We start from the raw sequence: 14,800 nt of genomic DNA on the forward strand, positions 1-14,800 counted from the left end.
CGCTTAGTTTTTAATTTTTATGTTCAGCCTTCCTCGGTGTGAAAATTTATAACTTTCAATAAACAATAATTCCCTTCCCCTGCCAATGAACCTAAAATTAATTAGCTTGTTTGCAAAACTATATGTACAATAAAAATGTATAATGTACGATGATAATTGTTATTAATAACTTTGCAATAGAATTTCTAAAATTAGAATAATATACTAACAATTTTATGGTAATTTAAAAATTTTTTCATTTCAGGAACCAAATCAGTCACTATTTAGCGATTCTGGTGGTATGTCAACAATGAGTCGTCAAGGTTTGGAAATTGTTCAATTGTTACGTGAAGCTGAGAAACGTGGTTTTTCTACTGATGATGTTCAGGTTGCTTTAGCGCAAGATGAACAAAATCCACTTGAATGGTTGACAACGCAATGGCCACATCTAGTGGAAACAGTGCAAGTTTTGGCCTCAACACAGGGTCAGGATCAAACGGAAAATTGTGTTAGAAATCTCTCAACGATTGAAGCTAAAATTGCATTGAGATTGTCGAAAGGCGAAGTTTGGAATGCTGTTGGTCATGCCATACAACTCCGCCAACATAAGGTAGGACTCTTCTTTTTTAATTCTTAATGATTGTTTGTTTACTTTGTTACAAATGTTACCTTTTTGTTTCACAAATGGTTTGTTACAAGCAACATTTCTTGATTTTTAGTGCCACAATATTATGTCCAAGGGGTCTTTTATCCTAATGGATGTTGTCAATTCACTCAACAAGAATGGAGGAAATGAGGAAGTAGCACTTCTCGAATTACAAAAGACTCAACTAAAACCTTTCCTGATGAGAATTTGGGGTCCATCCGCAGGTGTGGAAAATGAGGATATTGCAAATCATCACGGTTAGTTCTTACTTGAAATGCAGAAAAGCTATCAAATCTACAGCGTAATTAAAAATAGAAACAACAAAATACAAAAATACAGCCATAGTTTTTCTGCAGATATCAAATTGAGATTTCTGTATTTTTCAGAAGCAAAAATTTGTTCGTCAAGTGATTCGGAAGGAAGTACTAAACATGTTGAGGATGAATCGGACTCTGAAGCTAAGAAGCAGGTAATGTCTCCAAAAGTAGAAGGTTTCATGGCGTTGCAGGCAGACTTTCATCAGCAAATAGTTACCCAACATCAAGGGAATGGTAATTGGGAACTCAAAAAAGAACCACTGAATACAACTAACGACAGTTTTAGTTTGCCAAACAGTTTGGATACCCCAACCGACAGTTGTGACCAAATGGATGAAAAAATACCCAAACATTCTGATTATACTGATCGAAATTTTATCTCTCAATTACAGGATCATTCATTAATTGAAAAATCGAATCATTCGCAAGCACAAATCATTTCTAATCCTTGTCAATCAGTAACTAAAGGTATAAAAACTAAAGATGGTACACAAGTAGCTAAAGATGGTACACAAGTAACTAAAGATGATAGACAAGTAACTAAAGATGGTACACAAGTAACAAAAGATAGAAGACAAGTAACTAAAACTAGTAGACAAGTATCTAAAGATGGTACACAAGTAACTAAAGATAATAAACAAGTAACTAAAAATAGTAGACAAGTAACTAAAGATAGCACACAAGCTACTAATAGTAATTTAAAAGATTCATCGCCAATATACGCAAACATTCTCCAAATGAATCAAGCAAAATCCAAAGTAGACACTTCAGGCAAACAATCATCTACAAAAATTAATACTAACGTTGAGTCTGAAATAGTTTCCAATCCCCTCGTAATTGATAAACAGTTATCTAACGCTGAAGTAGTGAATAAGAAAGAAATGCCAATAAACAAAAATTTGAAGGCAGATAAATTGAAGACAAAGTCAAAATATCCGAAGCAAACAATGATGGACATTACTGTAGAAACTTCTTCCGAAGAAAGAAGGGGAGCAAATAAAAAATCTGAACTTATGGTAAATACTCCAATTCCGCACGTAGAGGTTTTTGCAAAAATTGATGAAAGTTCAGGTCAGACTAGTGTTACTACTCAGTATTATTCGAATTCCGATGATAAAACGACAGTAAATGTTGATCCGAAGACAGACATGAATATTACCAAAACTTCCCAAGCCAGTATAGTATTAAATCATTCTTCCAACAGAAAACTAGATTCAAAGAAAAATTCTGATAAAAATTGCCTTCAAACAGTAACATGCAAATCCAATTCACGAGAATATGAAAGTCCTTCTAAAGATTCATCAATTCAATTTAAGACCAGTGAAACAAATGCTACAATTATTTCTACAAACACCAAAGAACCTAATTCTGAAATTCATACAAATTCAAAAGAAATCCCTACAGATTCAAAAGAAATTCCTACAAATCCAAAAGAAGCTGATGAAACTTTTCATTTCTCTGAAACAAATTCATCTGCTAATAGTTTTATTTTAGAAGCACCATTAAATTTAGAAGACAAAGAGGAGAACCGTAAGCTTAAAACAAGTTCATTCTTCACAATTTTAACAAATTTTGCGGACAAGAAGAAACAAATTGTAACTAACACTTCTGATGGGGAACAAAAATTTAAATCATCGTTGTCTGTTAAAATTAGTGATAACGAAAGTAGAAAGACAGTTGCGGGAACATCTTTGAATAATGATGGTATTGCTAATGAAAATGTTCATGCAACTGTTGGTGCTGTTTCTACTACTGATACTTTTACTAATACTTCAACTGCTACTGCGAATGGTACTGCTGATACTAATGCTACTGATGGTTTAACAAATGCAGGAACTGCTAAAAATGGTGTGGCAACTACAGATGCTACAAATTCTACTGCTACTGCTGCTTCTACTTTTATTTTTACTTCTACTGCTACTATTGCTACCACTACTAATGCTGGTGCTGCAAATATAGCTGCTAGAAATGCTGTAGCAACTGCAGCTGCAACAACTTCTATTTCTACTGCTGCTGTCATAAATTCTAAAAATTCTGTAGCAACTACAGATGCTAGATCTTCTATTGCTGCTAAAAATCCTGTAGCAACTACAGATGCTACAACTTCTGCTGCTGCTACTACTACTACCATCACTACTGATGCTAAAAATGCTGTAGCTACTACAGCTGCTACAACTTTTATTTCTACTGCTGCTGCTATCATTACTAATGCTGCTGATAAATTAACTGCTACAACAACTACTACTGCTTTAACAACTAATATTAATCATAAAATTAGTAGTAGTGAAATTAATACTGCTACTATTAATGCTGACACCTCTGCTGCTATTGCTGAAACTACTACTACTACTACTACTACTGCTTCAAATACTAATAATATTAATAAAATTAATACTTGTGAAACTACTACAACCGCCACTAATGCTGATACATCTACAGCTACTACGAAAACAACTTCTACTGCTGTTGAAACCATTTCTACTGCTGTTGCAACCACTTTTACTGATGTTTCAACAACTTCTACTGATGCTCCAACTACTACTCCTTCAAATACATCTAATACTACTAATAATATTAACAAAATTAGCAGTAGTACTACCGAAAACAAGAATACCTCATCTACTTCAAACTCAATTCTCCACGAAAGTAACAAAAACGAAAGAATAAATGATCTCATGCCAAAAACATTGGAGCAAAATAAAAAATCCGTAAGTGAATGCACTTTAAACAAACCCGCTTGTCCAATTAACAAACAATTAACAACTTTAAACAAAAAAGAACAATCCTTTTTGGTGAAAACATCAGAATCTTTAGCTACAATCGTTAAGGAATCAATCTCACATTCAAATGTTCATACAAATAAAAATTATTTTAAAAAGAAAAATAATACCACTAATTTTAATTTCATACGTAGAAAAAATTTATTAACAGATAATGATCAAAATAAACAGGAAAAAACTCGAAAATTATCACAATATCAACAGACAAAAAAATCCTCATACCATCCTGTATCCACAAATTCCAAAATTACGGTCACTAAAGCAAGATCAAAATCACCAGTTAAAAAAATTCTTGGACGAAGATCGCCTATTAAATCAAGAAAATTAAATCTACAGAAAAAATGTGATGTGTTAAAAAAACAGACGTCAGAGACATTGAATCAAAAGGACAAAAGATTGAAAATATCTAGAATTCCTATTGCGGAGACATCAACAGTTCGTAACGATATTCAAGATGAAATTAGTGAAAGTAATTTGAAAATTATTAAGAAGAATCAAAAAACAAAAACTTATCATATTACGTTAGATAGAACAAATGAGTCAATGGATAATTTAAAACAGTTGGAGAAGAATTGTACGAAAACAATTTTACCATCAAAAATTCCTGTAATGAGAGGATGTAAACGTATTCCTGCACAAAATATTTCGGTGGTAATTCAAAAACAAATTGATCCTAAAATTTCCACACCATGTTCCGTGTTTCCCGAACAATCAATGCAAAAGAGAATTAAGGGACATCAAATTTGTGCAAATTTTTTTGAACCAAAATTCGTTATAAATGATCTTTCAAATACAAAGGTGGGTAAAAATGAACATCAAAAGGTAGTTGAAAGTAATGATCAAATTGAGAAAGAAACAAAAGATGATGATAAGAGAAATCCGTCACCAGTCGAATCGATCACTGATTCTGGAAATTCTGAATATGAGTCAATTTCAGAAGCATCTTTGAGCATAAATTCGAGAAATAAATGCAAAGAAGAAGAGGTTCAATCTGGGAATTTAGAATTTGTTTTGGATAAGGAAATAGGGGAAGAGAGTAAAGAAGAAAAGAGGGAAGAAAATGAGGAAGAAAGTCCAAAGTGTTCCGAAGATGTACAGGAAAAATTTCTTGAAGAAGCAGAAGAAGAGAACGAAGCAGTTTATGAAGAATCTTGCGCGGAAAATTTCGAAGACTTTCTAGAAATTGAAGAAAGTGGAGAAATTGAAAAGAGTAAGGAAGATCGGCAGAGGAATCTAAATGATAAGAAGATGGGAGAAAAGCAACAATGTTCTCAAACAAGTAATGAAGATTTACAAGAAGATTCGCAAAAATATTTAAGAGATAATTCGCAAGATGTCATACAAGATGATTTCCCAGAAGATTTACAAGAAGCTTCACGAAAAGATTTACAAGAAGCTCCACAAAAAGTTTTACAAGAAGCTTTACAAAAAGATTTACAAGAAGCTCCACAAAAAGTTTTACAAGAAGCTTCACAAAAAGATTTACAAGAAGCTTCACAAAAAGGTTTACAAGCTTCACAAAAAGTTTTACAAGAAGCTTCACGAAAAGATTTACAAGAAGCTCCACAAAAAGTTTTACAAGAAGCTTCACAAAAAGATTTACAAGCTCCACAAAAAGTTTTACAAGAAGCTTCACAAAAAGGTTTACAAGCTCCACAAAAAGTTTTACAAGAAGCTTCACAAGAAGATTCAAAAGATTCACAAGAAATTTTCCAAGATGATTTCGAAGAAGATTTACTTCTAGAAACTCTAGAGAAAGAAGAATTCTACGAACAGTCATCCTCAGAAAATTCTGATTACTTTCAAAATTCCGAAGATTCTGAAAAAAGTACTTCGAATGATCAACAAAGTTATTCCAATGCTGAAGAAAGGGATGAAAATCAACAACACTCTGAAACATCTAATGAAGATTTACAAGAAGATTTTCTTCAGGAAGCACTGGAGAATGAAGAATCGTCATCAGAAAATTCCGACGACTTTCAAAAATCCGAAGAATTACGCAAAGTTTCCAAAGAACATCACTTAAAAAAGAATCTGCAAGAAAATCATCAAATTTGTCCCGAAGACTCACAAGAAGATTCTTTCGAAGAAACACCAGATAAAGAAGAATTCTCCAACGAAGAATCCTCTAAAGAAGAATTCTCCAAAGAAGAATTCTCCAAAGAAGAATATTCCGAAGAATCATTCACAGAAAAATCCCTCACATCATCACTAAATGACGAATCAGTGAATTCAAACAATTCCCACAATTCCCTCGACATACTAGCAAACGCCGATTATCTTCTCGAAAAAACCCTGGAAAAAATAAAAGCCGAAATATCCGAATATGAAGAGGGCAACAGATCAAATTACGAAAATTCCTCGGCGGAAATAAATAAATCAACTACAACCATACAAGAGACCATACAAACTGATCAAAGAGATGAAAATTCTCCCTTCGAAGAAATTGACGAACTATCAACAGTGACAACGGCAAAATTATATCTACTCGAGAATATTGATCGTGAAAGTGAAGATAATCCAAAAACACTTGACGCAATAACACAAAAGAGCAATATTCTCAAAAATCAAAAAACAGACAGTCGGCAATATTCAACTGAAGGAATTGAAAAAAATGATAAACTAAAGAAGAAATATTCAATGGTCGCAAGTTTTGTTCAACAATTTGAAGGAAAAAGTCCAAAATTAACGAGAAGGAAAAAAAGTGCCGTCAAGGAATCTAGACAAAGGAAGAATATCAACAAGGAGTCTCCCATTGTCGAAAGGGAGGTCAGTAACAAAAAAAACAAAAAAAAAAAAAAAAATTGTCGAGTGCCAAGAAATATGTCTGTCAATATCGTCAAATTTACAATATTTGTCTGACAAACCAATGTCTACAAAGAGCTTGATAAAATTCAAAGATTTTTTTTATTCACTTTTTTATTTACTTCTTTCTTCACTGTAACATTCATTGTCATTACTAATCATAGAATTAAGAATCAGATAAAATGAAGAATTTTCTAAATTTAGCGTCGATGCTGAACGTCGAAAAAACATTTTTTTTGCACCAAATGGAAAAGAAGAAAACAAGACGCTGAGCGTCGACGCTAAAGAATTCTTCCAAAGAATCGAAAAGTAAAATAAAAAATATTAAGTCAAATTAAAATAGTGTGCATGAAATATTTATTTCAGAATAGAAGAAAATTAATCCTGTATTCCAATCGGGGGTCGATTCTGTAACTTCATTTTCAGTTCACTCCACTTTCACTTCACTTTCGCCTCATTCTCATTCTTTATTTTCACTCTTTCTTCACTTCACTCTTTCTTCAATTTCACTCTTTCTTCACTTTCACTCTCTCTTCACTTTCACTCTTTCTTCACTTTCACTCTTTCTTCAATTTCACTCTTTCTTCACTTTCACTCTTTCTTCACTTTCATTTTATTTTTGTTGAATTTAACTTTATTTATATTTAAAATTTTTTTAAAATTTTGAAGATAAGTTAAATTCAATAAAATTAAAGTGAAGTAAAAGTGAAGTGAAAATAAAGTGAAAGTGAAATGTAAGTAAAATGAAAGTGGAGTGAGAGTGAAGTGAAAGTTATACGAAAGTAAAGTAAAAATGAAAGTGAAATGAATGTAAAGTGAAAGTAAAGTTAAAGTAAAGTGAAAGTAAAGTTAAAGTAAAGTGAAAGTGAAGAAAGAGTGAAGTGAAGTTAAAGTGAAAGTGAAGAAAGAGTGAAGTGAAGTTACAGAATCGCACCCCCAGCTCATTTATAGACGTTGGTGTGTTCGTTTATTATCAAAAATAAAAAGCGTAACAATAAATGTAGTTTTAGTTTATTAATCGTAATTAAAACAAGAATCCAGTTTCTTACCCCTTGAAAATGTTCATTTTAACACCAATGTTTTTTTCACCCCAATAATAAAAAAATAAAAATTTTTAAATTTCCTCTATTCGAATTATTGAATAATGTGAAAATATTTTCTTTACAGAGAGTTGCTCGTCAATTATTAGCAGAGGGACGTGTCTCGAATTATAATGAAGCTGAAATTGCGGCAACATTACTGTCACTTAAATTTGGAGACACTGAGTCAGTTCTTGCAGCAAAGGAATGCTCAAATGTTGAGTCAGCATTAGCTTTCTTGCAACAGGAATGCGAATTGTGTACCAGTCGCGTTTCAATGAACGAGGTTCGAATTTATTTTTCCTCACTTTTACTAAATTATTTTTCAATTTTTTTTTTAATCTTCTCTGAATATTTTTTTTAAATTTTGTTTTAATATTTTTTATTTTTCTTCACATAGATGGTATCGATGCTTAAATGCACTCATCGTTGTTGCAACGATTGCGCCAAAAATTACTTTACAATACAAATAAGTGATCGAAGCATAACGGACGCAGTGTGTCCATATTGTAAGGAACCGGATTTAATTAATGCAACCGAGGATGAAATCTTAGAGTATTTCAGTATTTTGGACATACAACTGAAATCGTTCCTTGATCCTCCAATTCATGAATTATTTCAACGAAAACTCAGAGACAGAACTTTAATGAAAGATCCAAATTTTAAGTGGTGCGTTCAGGTAATTTATAAATCAGTTTAATCTAAACTACATTTTTAAAAAAATATAATTCTAACACTAAAAAATCTAAAAAAGTTTAAACAAATGAAGAAACGTTTGGAAATTTTCTTTTCTTTTTAGTGTTCAAGTGGTTTTTACGCAGACCAAAATCAAAAGCGGTTAACTTGTCCAGACTGTCGATCGATTACGTGTGCTGTTTGCCGAAGACCAGTAAGAATAATTTCAAAAAAGTATATTAAAAAAATTAGTGAATTTACGAAAGCGTTCGATTGATAGAAAGAGTTCGTAACGTCCCCTCTTCTTTCTCTCTCTAGAGCCGCATGCGCATGAACGACTCGGCGCATGCGCTAAGAGGGGACGTTAGATCTTTTTCTATTCACTTGATGCGTTTTAAGACCTTTCGCGTCCTCTTTAAAAATACAAAACTTTGCATTTATTTATTTACAAACTTACATAAATTAAAAATTAAAATTTTCTAAAAAAAATCCTAGTGGGAAAAACAACACGAGGGAATAAATTGTAACCAATTCGCTGAGTGGAAGGACAAAAATGATCCGGACAATCAGGAAGCTGGTCTTGCTAAACATTTAGCAGACAATGGAATCGATTGTCCGAATTGCAAATTTAAATATTCTTTGTCCCGAGGCGGTGAGTAGTAACAAAAATAATTTAATTCTTACCTCTCAGTTCCCATTTCTTTCCTGTAAAAAAAAAGGTTCTAAATTAGAGCTGATTTCGGTATTAAAATTAAAATTCACATTTTTTAAACACATAATAAAGCTTGAAAGAGTCACAATTTTTAAACATGCACTAAAGTTGAAAAAGTCACCCTTTTGAACTCAGAATAAAGCAAAAAAATGACACATTTTTTTAACATGTAAAAAAGCAGAAAAAGTCCTAATTTTTGAACAATAAAATAATAAAGTCGAAAAACTGAAATTACAGGATGTATGCATTTTACTTGTAACCAATGCAAATACGAATTTTGTTGCGGCTGTGGAAAGGCTTTCGTAATGGGGGCGAAATGTGACGTCAGTGTGTATTGTGCCAAATTGGGACTACACGCGCATCATCCGCGAAATTGTTTATTTTACCTTCGTGACAAGGAACCGGAACAATTGCAACAATTGCTGAAGGAAAGTGGCATTGAATTCAATACCAATGGACCAATTGGTGAACGTAAATGCAAAGTGCAACTTCAAAAAGAAACACCAACGGAATTGGTTGACACCACTTGTAATTCGGACGTTATTGATGGTCATGCTGGCTTATGCAGGTAATTTTTTGTATTTTACAGAATTTATATTAATTTTCTCTTCCTATTACTCTCTATTACTCTCTTTGGAGAACAAACACTGCTAACAAAAATTGAGGGTCCAGATCAAAGATAAACGTTTTTGAGACTTAAAATTCAAGACTTAAAAAACTGTGTCACCTTCGGAATTAAAGTAATTAATCGATCTACTCTTCAAATCAGAACTAAATTCTGAATTATTATATTATTATATTATTCAGGATTCCTACAGAAATCCGAATTTAAAATTCCATACATTTTCCATGATTTCCAGGTCAAATTTTTACGAAATTCCAGTGGAATTTTAAATCTAATTTCAATATTTTTGGGCTCTTTAAAAACACTTTACTTATTTAATAGTCTCCACCCTTTGGTAAAAATTCTAAAATTATCAAAATTTATCAAAAATTTGAAAAACCGAATTTCTTAAAATTTCTTAAAATTTTCAAAATTTATCAAAAATTCAAAAAACCGAATTTCTTAGAATTCAACATTTTTTCTTCTTTTTTATGGCATTTAGCTTCAATATTTTTGTGCTCCTGAAAAATACTTTACTTATTTTGATTACTCCACCCTTTGGTAAAAAATCTAAAATTTTCAAAAATTATCAAAAATTCAAAAAACCGAATTTTTTAGAATTCAACATTTTTTGTTGTTTTTTATGGCATTTAGCTTCAATATTTTTGTGCTCTTGAAAAATACTTTACTTATTTAAAAATCTTTACCCTTTGGTAAAAAATCTAAAATTTTCAAAAATTATCAAAAATTCAAAAAACCGAATTTCTTAGAATTCAACATTTTTTCTTCTTTTTTATGGCATTTAGCTTCAATATTTTTGTGCTCTTAAAAAATACTTTACTTATTTAAAAATCTTTACCCTTTGGTAAAAAATCTAAAATTTTCAAAAATTATCAAAAATTCAAAAAACCGAATTTCTTAAAATTCAACATTTTTTCTTCTTTTTTATGGCATTTAGCTTCAATATTTTTGTGCTCTTGAAAAATAATTTACTTATTTTGATTACTCCACCATTTGGTAAAAAATCTAAAATTTTCAAAAATTATCAAAAATTCAAAAAACCGAATTTCTTGGAATTCAACATTTTTTCTTCTTTTTTATGGCATTTAGCTTCAATATTTTTGTGCTCTTGAAAAATACTTTACTTATTTTGATTACTCCACCCTTTGGTAAAAAATCTAAAATTTTCAAAAATTATCAAAAATTCAAAAAACCGAATTTTTTAGAATTCAACATTTTTTGTTGTTTTTTATGGCATTTAGCTTCAATATTTTTGTGCTCTTGAAAAATACTTTACTTATTTAAAAATCTTTACCCTTTGGTAAAAAATCTAAAATTTTCAAAAATTATCAAAAATTCAAAAAACCGAATTTCTTAGAATTCAACATTTTTTCTTCTTTTTTATGGCATTTAGCTTCAATATTTTTGTGCTCTTAAAAAATACTTTACTTATTTAAAAATCTTTACCCTTTGGTAAAAAATCTAAAATTTTCAAAAATTATCAAAAATTCAAAAAACCGAATTTCTTAAAATTCAACATTTTTTCTTCTTTTTTATGGCATTTAGCTTCAATATTTTTGTGCTCTTGAAAAATAATTTACTTATTTTGATTACTCCACCATTTGGTAAAAAATCTAAAATTTTCAAAAATTATCAAAAATTCAAAAAACCGAATTTCTTGGAATTCAACATTTTTTCTTCTTTTTTATGGCATTTAGCTTCAATATTTTTGTGCTCTTGAAAAATACTTTACTTATTTTGATTACTCCACCCTTTGGTAAAAAATCTAAAATTTTCAAAAATTATCAAAAATTCAAAAAACCGAATTTTTTAGAATTCAACATTTTTTGTTGTTTTTTATGGCATTTAGCTTCAATATTTTTGTGCTCTTGAAAAATACTTTACTTATTTAAAAATCTTTACCCTTTGGTAAAAAATCTAAAATTTTCAAAATTTATCAAAAATTCAAAAAACCGAATTTCTTAGAATTCAACATTTTTTGTTCTTTTTTATGGCATTTAGCTTTAATATTTTTGTGCTCTTGAAAAATACTTTACTTATTTAAAAATCTTTACCCTTTGGTAAAAAATCTAAAATTTTCAAAAATTATCAAAAATTCAAAAAACCGAATTTCTTAAAATTCAACATTTTTTCTTCTTTTTTATGGCATTTAGCTTCAATATTTTTGTGCTCTTGAAAAATAATTTACTTATTTTGATTACTCCACCATTTGGTAAAAAATCTAAAATTTTCAAAAATTATCAAAAATTCAAAAAACCGAATTTCTTGGAATTCAACATTTTTTCTTCTTTTTTATGGCATTTAGCTTCAATATTTTTGTGCTCTTGAAAAATACTTTACTTATTTTGATTACTCCACCCTTTGGTAAAAAATCTAAAATTTTCAAAAATTATCAAAAATTCAAAAAACCGAATTTTTTAGAATTCAACATTTTTTGTTGTTTTTTATGGCATTTAGCTTCAATATTTTTGTGCTCTTGAAAAATACTTTACTTATTTAAAAATCTTTACCCTTTGGTAAAAAATCTAAAATTTTCAAAAATTATCAAAAATTCAAAAAACCGAATTTCTTAGAATTCAACATTTTTTCTTCTTTTTTATGGCATTTAGCTTCAATATTTTTGTGCTCTTAAAAAATACTTTACTTATTTAAAAATCTTTACCCTTTGGTAAAAAATCTAAAATTTTCAAAAATTATCAAAAATTCAAAAAACCGAATTTCTTAAAATTCAACATTTTTTCTTCTTTTTTATGGCATTTAGCTTCAATATTTTTGTGCTCTTGAAAAATACTTTACTTATTTTGATTACTCCACCCTTTGGTAAAAAATCTAAAATTTTCAAAAATTATCAAAAATTCAAAAAACCGAATTTTTTAGAATTCAACATTTTTTGTTGTTTTTTATGGCATTTAGCTTCAATATTTTTGTGCTCTTGAAAAATACTTTACTTATTTAAAAATCTTTACCCTTTGGTAAAAAATCTAAAATTTTCAAAATTTATCAAAAATTCAAAAAACCGAATTTCTTAGAATTCAACATTTTTTGTTCTTTTTTATGGCATTTAGCTTTAATATTTTTGTGCTCTTGAAAAATACTTTACTTATTTAAAAATCTTTACCCTTTGGTAAAAAATCTAAAATTTTCAAAAATTATCAAAAATTCAAAAAACCGAATTTCTTAAAATTCAACATTTTTTCTTCTTTTTTATGGCATTTAGCTTCAATATTTTTGTGCTCTTGAAAAATAATTTACTTATTTTGATTACTCCACCATTTGGTAAAAAATCTAAAATTTTCAAAAATTATCAAAAATTCAAAAAACCGAATTTCTTGGAATTCAACATTTTTTCTTCTTTTTTATGGCATTTAGCTTCAATATTTTTGTGCTCTTGAAAAATACTTTACTTATTTTGATTACTCCACCCTTTGGTAAAAAATCTAAAATTTTCAAAAATTATCAAAAATTCAAAAAACCGAATTTTTTAGAATTCAACATTTTTTGTTGTTTTTTATGGCATTTAGCTTCAATATTTTTGTGCTCTTGAAAAATACTTTACTTATTTAAAAATCTTTACCCTTTGGTAAAAAATCTAAAATTTTCAAAAATTATCAAAAATTCAAAAAACCGAATTTCTTAGAATTCAACATTTTTTCTTCTTTTTTATGGCATTTAGCTTCAATATTTTTGTGCTCTTAAAAAATACTTTACTTATTTAAAAATCTTTACCCTTTGGTAAAAAATCTAAAATTTTCAAAAATTATCAAAAATTCAAAAAACCGAATTTCTTAAAATTCAACATTTTTTCTTCTTTTTTATGGCATTTAGCTTCAATATTTTTGTGCTCTTGAAAAATAATTTACTTATTTTGATTACTCCACCATTTGGTAAAAAATCTAAAATTTTCAAAAATTATCAAAAATTCAAAAAACCGAATTCCTTAGAATTCAACATTTTTTGTTCTTTTTTATGGCATTTAGCTTTAATATTTTTGTGCTCTTGAAAAATACTTTACTTATTTAAAAATCTTTACCCTTTGATAAAAAATCTAAAATTTTCAAAATTTATCAAAAATTTGAAAAACCGAATTTCTTAAAATTTCTAAAAATTATCAAAATTTATCAAAAATTTGAAAAACCGAATTTCATAAAATTCATCATTTTTTCTTCTTTTTTATGGCAACTAGCTTCATTATTTTTGTGCTCTTGAAAAATACTTAACTTATTTTAATTACTCCACCCTTTGGTAAAAAATCTAAAATTTTCAAAAATTATCAAAAATTCGAAAAACCGAATTTCTTAGAATTCAACATTTTGTGTTCTTTTTTATCGTAATTAGCTTCAATATTTTTGTGCTCTTGAAAAATACTTTACTTATTTAAAAATCTTTACCCTTTGGTAAAAAATCTAAAATTTTCAAAATTTATCAAAAATTCAAAAAACCGAATTTCTTAGAATTCAACATTTTTTCTTCTTTTTTATGGCATTTAGCTTCAATATTTTTGTGCTCTTGAAAAATACTTTACTTATTTTGATTACTCCACCCTTTGGTAAAAAATCTAAAATTTTCAAAAATTATCAAAAATTCAAAAAACCGAATTTTTTAGAATTCAACATTTTTTGTTGTTTTTTATGGCATTTAGCTTCAATTCTTGCGAAGAGTTTTAATATTTATAAAAATAATTGAATATTTGCAAAGAATTTTATAAAATTTTTTTTAAATAATTGTATTTTTGGAGAAGAACTTTATAAAAGTCTTTTTAAATAATCGATATTTTCGAAAAATTTTATGAAAATTGAGTTTTAAATAATTGAATTCCTGTAAAAAATATTATTATTTATGGAAATAATTGAATGTTTTGCAATGAATTTTATAATTGTTTTTTAAAGAATTGAATTCATTTAGGAAATTTTATATTAAAATACATAGTAAAAATTGAAAATAATTGAATTTTGAAAGATTTTTAAAAATAATTAAAATTGTTTGAAAGACTTTTATTAAAATTCTAAGAGTAATTCCATTTTTCGATGAAATAATTTTAAATTGGATTAAAAATAATTGAAATTATGCGAAGAATTTTATTATTTTTAAAAATAATTAAATTTTTGCGAAGAATTTTATTATTTATAAAAATAATTAAATTTTTGAGAAAAATTGTATTAAAATTTTTAAAAAGAATTGAACT

General features: G+C 28.4%; 1 protein-coding gene across 4 annotated transcripts in view; it reads left to right on the plus strand.

Annotated features, from left to right (window-relative positions):
- Positions 1 to 14,800, plus strand: part of LOC122511492 (E3 ubiquitin-protein ligase lubel) — a 29,260-nt gene that overhangs the window by 12,725 nt on the left and 1,735 nt on the right. For all 4 annotated transcript variants that reach the window (XM_043626762.1, XM_043626763.1, XM_043626765.1 and 1 more), the window contains exons 11-18: positions 245 to 589; positions 699 to 882; positions 1,012 to 6,491; positions 7,695 to 7,892; positions 8,007 to 8,285; positions 8,406 to 8,495; positions 8,777 to 8,933; positions 9,231 to 9,561. In XM_043626762.1, the coding sequence (XP_043482697.1) occupies positions 245 to 589; positions 699 to 882; positions 1,012 to 6,491; positions 7,695 to 7,892; positions 8,007 to 8,285; positions 8,406 to 8,495; positions 8,777 to 8,933; positions 9,231 to 9,561 (7,064 nt within the window). The remainder of the gene's footprint in view (positions 1 to 244; positions 590 to 698; positions 883 to 1,011; positions 6,492 to 7,694; positions 7,893 to 8,006; positions 8,286 to 8,405; positions 8,496 to 8,776; positions 8,934 to 9,230; positions 9,562 to 14,800) is intronic.

This window comes from Leptopilina heterotoma, unplaced genomic scaffold (genome assembly GCF_015476425.1).
Source record: "Leptopilina heterotoma isolate Lh14 unplaced genomic scaffold, ASM1547642v1 Lhet_83, whole genome shotgun sequence".
Taxonomy (NCBI): domain Eukaryota; kingdom Metazoa; phylum Arthropoda; class Insecta; order Hymenoptera; family Figitidae; genus Leptopilina; species Leptopilina heterotoma.